General features: G+C 37.0%; 1 protein-coding gene across 1 annotated transcript; it reads right to left on the reverse strand.

The window, feature by feature from the left end:
* Positions 1-89: 89 nt before the first annotated feature.
* On the reverse strand, positions 90-10,495 carry CLPC1 (CLPC homolog 1). The gene is made up of 10 exons (XM_039023681.2): positions 10,199-10,495; positions 9,130-9,709; positions 8,393-8,508; positions 8,178-8,300; positions 7,892-8,077; positions 6,407-6,622; positions 2,983-3,200; positions 1,693-1,768; positions 1,521-1,610; positions 90-1,371 (listed from the first exon to the last, which is right to left on the reverse strand). The coding sequence occupies exons 2-10, from the start codon at positions 9,695-9,697 to the stop codon at positions 193-195; spliced, it is 2,772 nt and encodes a 923-aa protein (XP_038879609.1). The 5' UTR covers positions 9,698-9,709; positions 10,199-10,495; the 3' UTR covers positions 90-192.
* Positions 10,496-10,701: the final 206 nt, after the last annotated feature.

Below are 10,701 nucleotides of genomic sequence, written 5' to 3' on the forward strand. Positions count from 1 at the left end.
GAAGCAATAAATCCAGAATCCACAATTGGGTAAGCATCGATCTAGAAGCAAACGACGACCAGAAAGGAAAAAAAAAACAGAAAAGAGGATTTTTCTTCTCCGAGTATACAATCCACTAAATTAAATATGAGAGTTTGGAAATACATTTTATAGGAGCTGGTAAAGTTATTGTCTCTAATGAAATGGAGCAGTTTACACGGGGATGGCATCCGGCAATGACTCGGGAGCACCGCTGCTGCCATTGAGCACTGTGACATTTCCGTCTGAATCGACATCAACTATTACCGAGTCACCCTCCTTGATCTCCCTTGCCAGCATCTTCTCCGCCATGCTGTCTTCCAAAAGTCTCATTATTGCCCTTCTCAATGGTCTCGCACCGTAGCTTGGGTTATATCCTTCCTCCACCACCCTGTCTCTAAATCTCTCTGTCACTTGAAGGTCTATTTCTTTTGCTTTTAACCTATCAAATACCTCCTTCAGCATTATATCCGCAATCTCCTTCACCTCCAGTTTTGTGAGCTGACGGAAGACAATCATCTCGTCCAACCTATTCAAAAACTCAGGCCTGAAGTATTGTTTCAGTTCCTCTGTCACCAAGCTCTTGATCCGGTTATAACTACTATCCTTCTCGTCATAATCAAGGTCAAACCCTATTCTGCGACCTCCCTTCTCTATAACACTGCTTCCCACATTTGATGTCATTATCAAAAGTGTATTTTTGAAGTCTACAGTCCTACCCTTACTATCTGTCAACCTTCCATCCTCTAAAATTTGAAGCATCATGTTGAACACATCAGGATGAGCCTTCTCAATCTCATCAAAGAGCACCACTGTGTATGGACGACGACGAACAGCCTCGGTTAATTGACCACCCTCTGTGTAACCAACATAACCAGGGGGCGAACCAATGAGCTTGGAAACAGTATGCCTTTCCATAAATTCACTCATGTCAAGGCGAATCATTGCTTCTTCAGACCCAAAATAGTATGCAGCCAATGCTTTCGCTAACTCAGATTTACCAACACCAGTTGGACCAGAAAATATAAAGCTTGCAATTGGACGATTGGGATTCTTCAGACCAACACGAGCTCGTCGTATGGCACGGCTGATGGCTTTAACTGCCTCATCTTGACCAATGACCCTCTTATGGAGGGTCTCTTCCATTTTGAGGAGGCGATCAGATTCATCAGTAGAGACTTTCTCGACAGGAATGCCAGTCCAGGAGGAGACAATATGCTGAATATCAACCTCAGTCACAACAGGGCCTACATCTCCTGCCTCGCTTTCAGCCTTGCTCATCTCCTTGCCCTTATCTACTAGAGCAGAGATCTTAGTCTTGAGTTCCATTTCTCTATCACGCAATTCTCCAGCCTGTTTTAAATTCACTAAGTTTCATTTGCTAGAACTGTATTAACTAAAGAAATGGCATGGCAAGACTAAAAATTTAACTATCATGCAGTTCCAGAAAACTAACCCAAATGGTGGAAAGTTACCAGAAAAATGAAAGAGAAGAAATTTACCTTCTCAAAGTCTTGACTTCGAACAGCCTCATTCTTCTCCTTTGTGATCTGCCTCAGCTCTTTCTCAAGCTCCCTGGCTTCCTCAGGCAGCTGTAAATAACATTAAAAGGGTAGCATAATTAGGAAGAAGAACAAGAGGACTGGAGAAGTTGCAAGGATGATGAAAACATACTTGAGCATGACGAAGGCGAACCCGAGAACCTGCTTCATCAACTAAGTCGATTGCCTTATCAGGCAAGAATCGATCACTGAAATTTACAGTTATCCATCAAACCAAACTTTCCACAAACCGATTAGGAAAAGCAACTAGAATCTAAACTAATATCAGACAATAGAGATATGAAAAAGCAACCCATCAACTAAAAAAGTCAATATTATCATAATGCAAGGACATGTGAAGGCAATAATTTCACACACATTCATCTTACTTTATAATCTACTAAAATATGTGAACTTGAATATTATAAAATCTTTATCCTACCAAAACATTAGTCAATAGTTAGGAGGTAGAACAAGTCAGCGTTAAAACATCAGAACGTGATTTTCAAGGCATTTTCTTTTAAAGGGCGAGAAGAACTGGGTACAATAGTTCTATAAAGCTGATGGTCAAAGAAATGAGCCATAACGAGGTGATGTGCACAATATAGAAAACCTTCATAACTTAAAATATGCTACCCTGATGAAATTAGTACTCAATACATTAACGAGGTGAGGTGCACAATTATAGAAAACCTTCATAATTCAAAATATGCTACCCTGATGAAATTAGAACTCAATGACAACATTGTGATATTGGTTCCATTTTGTTGGATTGGAGTCCACAAGTCCTGTAGTAAGTTCTTGGTCTCCCTTTTTGTTGAATTTTTTTTCTGACTTTCTTATTCTTTCATTTTCCTCAATGGAGACTCAATTTATAATCCCAAAACTGAAACTTAACAAACATTTAAATTTGAACCAAGACTAGCATACACGGACGAACTGTTTTCCCTCTTTTTGTTCTAAGTCCCCCAAATGGGGTTCAAGAGAGAAGAAAGAAGAGTGAGAGGTTAAAAAATTACAACAGGTGCCTCAGCACCATGCTGATATCATCAGTCACACTGACCTCGCATGTTCCAGGGTCCCATGATGCTTCCATATAAGCCCCCCAAACTAACAAATATGGGAAGGCATAGCTCCATGAGAACCCTATAAATAGCTAACCTCAGACATTAACTGCACAGCCACTCAAGGAATTGGGAAAAAAAATTAAAATTAAAAGTTTGATCCTTGATTCCAGAATAGATATTCAAACAGGATGTGTGGTGTTTCTTCTTTTCACATGAAAAAGAATGAACCCCATTACTGAAGTTGTTGGTCAAGAAAATAAGAAGTATGGCAGACAATCTAGAACATTTTCATTTTGATACTTCATCAGTTTTTGCAACAGATATACTTCAAGACGAATCACTCAATGATAACATACCTGATGTACTGGTATGACAGCTGCGCAGCAGCTACTAATGCTTCATCTGTGTAACGAAGTTTATGGTGGATTTCATACCGCTCCCTAAGGCCTTTCAAAATCTGTATGGTTTCATCCACAGATGGTTCCGGCACTTTGACTGGCTGAAATCTCCTTTCTAAGGCTGGGTCTTTCTCAATGTGTTTCCTGTATTCATCCAATGTCGTGGCTCCAATGCACTGTCAAAATAGAGAACCAGATAATCAGCACCGGGAGACAAGAATTAATAGGTCCAACTCCAAATGAAACATTTTAGGACTTGCATTGATTGAAAACTACCCAACTATTCTTAGAAAACTCAAATACATAAGCATTTATAATCCTATATTTAGCAACTATAGTACTTCATGTCATAATGGATATCTCTCCATTAAACAAAATCCTAGAATCTTCCCAAAATAAAATTGAGCGGATAAGAGTAGAGACAAGAACAATGTCAATAGTGTTTGGTCTCACTGAGATACGGGAAGTGGAGTTTTTCAGTGGTCCCTTGCATACAGAAGCTTAAATCTCATATCCATTAACCAACTTCCAAAGAAAAATCAAAGTCAGGCTCTTCTCCACTATTTTTGCTATACACGTTGAGTTTTTTCAGGGGTCCCTTGTTATATATAGAAGCTGAAATACTCAAGTTAACACTCCCAAAGAAAAGTTGAAGTTAGCCTTCTCCTTTCAGGTTATTGATTTACCTTTCGAGGTAGAGTTTTTTCAATGGTCCCTTCCACTGAAAAGTTTAAATACTAGACCTGGAAGAAAATTGAAGTTGGGCGTTTCTCCCCTAAGGTTACAGTTTTCATTCTCCAAGTTGAGTCTTTCCTGTGGTCCCATGCATACAGAAGTTTAAACACTATAGATAGACTCCCTTGCAGAGTTTGTTTTTCTTGAGCATTAATTAGTCTAAATGAAAAGTTTTATCCCTTGTTCCAAAAAAAAAAAAAAAAAAAAAAGACTCCCTCGAAGTTGGGCTCCTCCCCTCAGGGTTACTGTTTTTCCTTTCCTGATGGAGAAAGCCTGATCATCATTTCATACACTGTCGTTTTACCTCTACCAGTTGGTTTGTTATATTGAGTTCCGTTGATGTCCACTTCTGCTTCACGGATCACATTGAAGATTGGGGTTATTTGAAACCCTATCCCATGGTGGTTGAAAGAAAACCCTAGAGATCCTTAGAAGTGTGGCCTGGAGCTTTTCTTGTGGTTCATATGGTTGTAATGAAACCTGAAACTTTTTTACGATAAAGAGAAATCCATATACATTTGTTGTGATATTGTTCATATACCTCATTTTGGGGTGTCCTTCACAAGCAACTGTTTGATAATTAAACAATATTGTTGAATTATGAGTTTTTTCTTCTTCAAATTTAATGTTAAGTTATTTACTGTATTGTTTGATTTATTTTTCAGTTTTTGGTTTTCAAGTTTTTAATTTGAAGTTATTAAGTTTATGCTTTTAATATGCTTTACTTCGTAAGATATTAAGTTTACTCCTTGTTCTTATAAAAGGGTGATGTCTCATGTGAAATATGTATCACAATTTTATGTACCACATTTTGAGTATCACATTTTCTGTATCACAATTTTAGTATCACATTTCACATACAACATTTTGTGTATTATCAATTTTTTTCCTACTTCAATAAAAAGTTTGAATATTACTCTTATTTTCGTTTTTTATTCTCTTTGTTTCTCTTTGTTTAACAAAGATTGAGATATTGATTTGTTTCCGCAGCATTTATTTATTTTTCATCGGTTCCATTTTCTCAACAGTGATATCAAAACTACTTTGATTTTTTTCAACAGTGGTATCAGAGCCTTCGATTTAAAAGCCTGTTATTTTGTTTTAAAGTGATTTATTTTCATTTTTGTATTTGAAAAAATGTCTTCCAATTTTGGTGTTTCCTTTCCTCCACATCTTAATGGTGAAAGCTACCAGTTTTGGGTTGTTAAAATGCAATCATATCTCAAGACACTTGGCCTTTGGGAATCTGTTTCAACTGATGTTGATCCTCAACCATTAAGGGAAAATCCAACGTAGAATCAGATGAAGAGGAGAAATTAAAGAAGCCCAAAGCTCTATCTATGATTCATGCCACTTTATCAAATCCTATATTCTCTAGGATTATTGATTGTAAAACGATAAAAGAAGCTTAGGATAAATTACACGAGGAATTTAAAGGAAGTGTAAGGGTGGGAGAGCTATCAAATTGTTAGACTCTCAAGAGAGAGTTTGAGATGCTAAAAATGAAGGATTCAGATTCTGTGAGGGACTACACAACAAAAGTGATGATCATTGTAAACCAAATAAGACTAATTGGTGAAAATTTTCCAGATCAAAGAGTTCTGGAAAAAAATGGTTAGTGTTTTTGATAAATTTGAGTCAATAATCTTGGCCATAGAGTCTTCTGATCTAACAACTCTCTCTATAGCTGAATTAATTAGCAAATTACAAGCCCATGAACAAAGGGTACAATGTGTGATGAGGAGCAAGTTGAGGATGCATCTCGTGCAAAGTCTAAAGACAAGAAACTTGTTGGAGAAGATGATAAACATGCAATTAAAAATCAAGTGAGTATGGAAAAAGGAGCATCGGGAAAAGATAAATTTCCTCCTCGTTGTTTTTGTGAAAAGACTAACTATGCTAAAAAAAATTGTTGGTTAAAAAACAAGCAAGTCTACCATTGTGATTATTGCAACAAAGATGGTCATATAGAGAAGTTTTGTTATAGTAAACAAAACCAAATCCAAAATTCCCAACAACTAGCAAATTTCATAAATAACAATAAAGAAGCAAATTGTTTTTGTTTATGGCATCTCATTTTGATGACAAAGCAACAACCTCGTGGCTTATTGACAGTGGATGCACTTCGCATATCGCTAAAGATGTAAATCCTTTTAGCTAGATTGATAGATCTATACAGTCTAAGGTGGTTCGCGGACATGGCGAGATAGTACTAGTTGAAGGCAAAGGTACTGTTGTCATGCATACTAAGCAAGGTGAACATAAATTATCCAATGTTTTATGTGTTCCAAAGTTATCTCAAAACTTGCTTAGTATTGCTCATTTGTTGCATAATAAAGTTTATATGTTTTTCAAAGATCAAGTTTGTGTCATTTATGACCCCCAAGGAGCAGAAGATTACAAGGGTCAAAATGATTGAAAATGCATTCAACAATGGTATCAAAACTACTTTAATTTGTTCAACAGTGATATCAGAACTACTTTGATCTTTTCAACAAATATTAACCTACAATGGAAAGTGTTCATGCAATAAGCTTTCTTTAGTGGGAACTTCCTCTACCGAGGCCTCCATTATAAGATTTCTTATCACAAAATTAAAGAGAAGAGAGATTAAACTATATTATCTTAACGAGAAGCCCAGAATTACCTGCAGTTCACCTCTTGCGAGGGCAGGTTTCAATATATTTGCTGCATCAATAGCTCCTTCTGCAGCCCCTGCTCCAATTAATGTGTGCACCTCATCAATAAAAAGGATAATCTCATCACTTTGTTTAATTTCCTCCATCAGTTTCTTTAATCTTTCCTCAAACTCTCCACGATATTTTGTGCCAGCGACAAGAAGGCCCATATCCAGGGTTATAACCTACACAACAGAAATTTTTAACAAATACTACAATCCGTCAAGCAATCCCTTGATCGTATCAAGAGAACATTTATCAGAGCTTGCCAACTTACAGATCAAAAGACAATTTTTAATTCAAGTTAGGCCACAAAGATGGCCTATAGAACCTCTGGTACTAGCAAACATAACAAAAAGCAGTGTAATGCTTAACTACAATTACGGTATTTGCACGATAATTACATAAATCTAGCATAATTTCTTGAAAGGTTGAAAGATAGTGCAATCTACTGAAAATGCGTAAGCCAGATCATGATTTACCAGTAATGAACGCATAAAAGAAATATATTATTCTGGGGAAAAAATCATTCCAGAAATATTACAATACAGGTTAATATATTGTCAAAAAAAAATTACCATTAAAAATGTAACTTTTATATCTTGGCGGCAAAGGTAGAATATGAATAGTAATATAATAAATATAGCATTTTCCAATGACATCAGGACTTCTACAAGAAGCCTCAAAACGAGTACAAGAGCAGAACAAAAGCTTCAAAAGGAGGGGCTAGATGTCCATGTTCCAATCATACAAATAAATGGAGGTCAAGAACAAGTTCTCCAGTTTATCAAATCCAGAATAAATATAGTGTTTACAGATCACCAAAGGATCTCTACTGTTTGTTGGAATCAAGTTAGTTTCCTAAATATGTGTTGGGTGTATATATATTTTCCCTTTTCTTTTCTTTTATTTATAAGCCCGGGCAATTATAACATTATACCATCTCAGCATCCCTAAACAAAAGTTAAAACCACAATCTTAAAATAGTTCGATGAAAAAATCAAACAAGAAAGTACATGGCGTGAAATTACACAAATTCAAGTTCATCTCCCGTGTTTTTTAGGAGATGAAAAGATACTTTCAGTTAAAAAGGTGAGTTAAGTACAAAACGGAGGGAAGCTGAAGGAGCTCATTCAAAGACGATCCAGATAGGTTCTAAATCTACTGAGCACATAAGAAGAAAGTAAGAGAGAAAAAAACCACGGGAGAAGGGGTAATATGCCAATGGAAGAGCTCACAGAATGAATCATATCACACACCTCACCCATTCTCTAACCCTACTATCAATTTTATAGTTCATTTCCTTCCAAGAGAAGCACACACGGTTGGAAACCAAAAAAACTTACTGCTTTATTAATGAGGATACCAGTACTTAACTGTTTTATGCACAAGAAGGAAGTATTTTCTTGAATTCTTAAGAAAGGATCCTGTTATGGTGGAAAAAGAATTCTAACCTTCTTTCCTTCTATTGTTTCAGGGACATCCCCATTAGCAATCCTTTGTGCCAGACCTTCTGCAATAGCAGTTTTCCCAACACCAGGCTCGCCAATGAGGCAAGGATTATTTTTTGTCCGCCGACCCAAAATCTGGGTTACACGTTCTATTTGCTGCTGCCTTCCAACAACAGGATCTAGTTTACCCTGGAGAGGCAAAAAATTGACATGAAGATTTAGAACCCATGTTTCCATTCGACAAACAATTCCACATCATAAGTCACAGTGAAATGTATTTTCGGAGCACCTCTTCAGCCAGCTTAGTTAAATTTGTGCCATACTCTTCCAGGGTTGGCATCTTGTTCCCACTGCTTCCTCCTCCAACTCCAGCACCAACAGCCTCAGTGCTCTCACCAACCATTCGAATAACCTGTTCACTCAATTAAAGAACATTAAGTTAAAAAAATAAATGTTTATCTAGAGTAAATAAACTAAATTATAGTGTCAGGATGAAATTCTTGCCTGGGTGCGAATGTTACTAGGATCAGCACCTAGGTTTTCGAGAACACGAGCTGCAACACCCTCACCTTCACGGAGTAGTCCCAGAAGCAAGTGCTCTGACCCAATATAATTGTGGCCTGGAAATGCAGAAAAATAAGTTCCACACAAGTTCAATAGTCAATACAATGATAAGAAGTCAGCATATATAAGACAGGATCCAACTAATGAAACATAGACCTACATATCTATAGACACATCCCTAAACTATTGGCTATGAGCCAAAGAAGATCTTCCAGTGCAAAACAAAAATAGAAGAGTAAAATGTTTAAACTTTTCAAGTTGAAAGAAAAACTACTTCAATGAAATGCTAGCCAAGTTCAATATCAATAGCATGGCTCAAATGAAGTTTTACACACACACTATTATTACACGGAGAGATTATGTGCGCTCCACATTAGCTCCAGGAGACAACAATAACTCTCTTATTAAGCATTCCGACTTGAACCCAGATCTTGAGTCAAACTCCCATCAAAGCCTCAAGCCCTTACTTACCACAAAGCTGCCCATGGGGGGTGAAGTCATGTTAAATGAAGAACCAAAATACAGACATGCATGATAATAATAAAATGAAATAAATAATTAAATAATTAAATTGAAATTGACAACTATTCAGAGAGAAATTAAATCAACATTCTGTCCAGTTTTGTTCTTTTTCTTTCTTTTCTTTTCCCCAGGAGGATATGGGAAAGAGAGGTTACCAAGTTGGCGAGCTTCCTCGAGAGAAAGTTCCAAAACACGCTTTGCACGAGGAGTGAATGGAATTTCTACAGCAACAAAGCCACTGCCCCTACCAATTATCTTCTCCACCTCCACGCGCGCGTCTTTAAGATTAATTCCCATAGACTTAAGAACCTTAGCAGCGATGCCAGTGCCTTCGCCAATAAGACCTAAAAGTATCTGCTCTGTGCCAACAAAATTGTGACCAAGCCGCCTTGCTTCCTCCTGGGCAAGCATGATGACTTTAATTGCCTTTTCTGTGAACCGCTCAAACATAGCTCTTGGAACACATCTGCTAGCCTTTCGTCGCCTAGAAGAGATTGTAATGGCCATCTTGGAATGAAAATCTCGTCCAGTTCTCAACATGTTATCCAAAGAATTAAATCCTCTGAGTCCAGAGAAACTTCTTATTGTCAAACCAGGTGCATGTACGGTGGCCATCATTTTAACAACCCGTTTTACATTTGCTGACCCCCTTGACGATAGGCCATTCTTTCTTCCACCGACCAAACCAGGAATATTTGTCGACTGAACCAGAACTCTAGCCATGATTTCCACCGACTGCATCGTTTAAAGAAAAAATGTTAATGGAGGATCTCGAAGGAGGTGTTGCTAGTGCTGCTAGCCTGAAGATAATCCATTAGATTAAATTTCTTTGGGAAAAAAAAAAAAAAAAACAACTGATTTTAACATTAAAGGGAGTCTGCAAAATCCAAAATATTAAAGAAATTGGAGATAATGTGTGGACACGGACAGAATCTTAAAGACTATATAAAAGTGAGTAGAGTTTTCTGAATTAGGGCTTCCAAAGGTTGTTGTAATAAGATATAGGAGCGGGCATATCCTCTTATGAATCTACCAAGATGGACGCAAGCAGGGGGAAATCCGGTTGCCAAAAACAGATAAGAAGAGGTGAATTCATTCGGGAAGAAGCGAAGAACAACATAATTAAAATAAAGGAAGATGGTGAGGGAAAAAGATAAAAGTTAAGAATCAGAAGTAAAATGAAAGATAGAGCACAGGCAGAGAGAAAGAGAGAGAGAGAGAGACCTTGAACTTGAGACTTGATAGTTGATACTGATAAGGCGTTCGGTGAGAAGGGAAGAGAAGGGAAAGGCGGAGAAGATGAGACTGAGAGAAAGAGCCTCTCCTCTTCTATTGTTATGATTATGATGATATTGATGATGGATGATGAGTTTATTTGATAAGTCGGCTTCCGCTCTTAACATATATAAAATACAAAGATGTGGTGTGCCAGTCTCGTGACCACAAATATTACGAGTCATTTTTCAACACTCCACTCCTATTTTTCCAAATATTACAAATATCTCTTCTATATTTTTATACCTATTAATTTCGTTCTTTTTAATTTCAATATTAAATTTTAAAAATATCACGCTCGCCGATTTGGTTTTTTTTTTTTTTTGGGAACCTATTTAGTATTGGCTCGTTGCTATATTTATCTCTCTCAAGTTATGATGATGTGGTATTCAAATATTGATGTTTGCCCTTTAATGGGTTTTATCATCAATGTTAGTGTAAGCATACACGAT

This window comes from Benincasa hispida, chromosome 2, assembly GCF_027475165.1.
Source record: "Benincasa hispida cultivar pf3 chromosome 2, pf3_genome.v1.1, whole genome shotgun sequence".
NCBI classification, from domain to species: Eukaryota; Viridiplantae; Streptophyta; class Magnoliopsida; order Cucurbitales; family Cucurbitaceae; genus Benincasa; species Benincasa hispida.

Coding starts and splice junctions, on each gene's coding strand:
- CLPC1 (XM_039023681.2), bottom strand. CDS start 9,697: ATGGCTAGAGTTCTGGTTCAGTCGACAAATATTCCTGGTTTGGTCGGT. Junction 6,623..7,891: donor AAACAATAGAAGGAAAGAAG/GTTAGAATTCTT, acceptor TCTGTTGTGTAG/GTTATAACCCTGGATATGGG. Junction 1,769..2,982: donor CTGTCATACCAGTACATCAG/GTATGTTATCAT, acceptor TGTAAATTTCAG/TGATCGATTCTTGCCTGATA.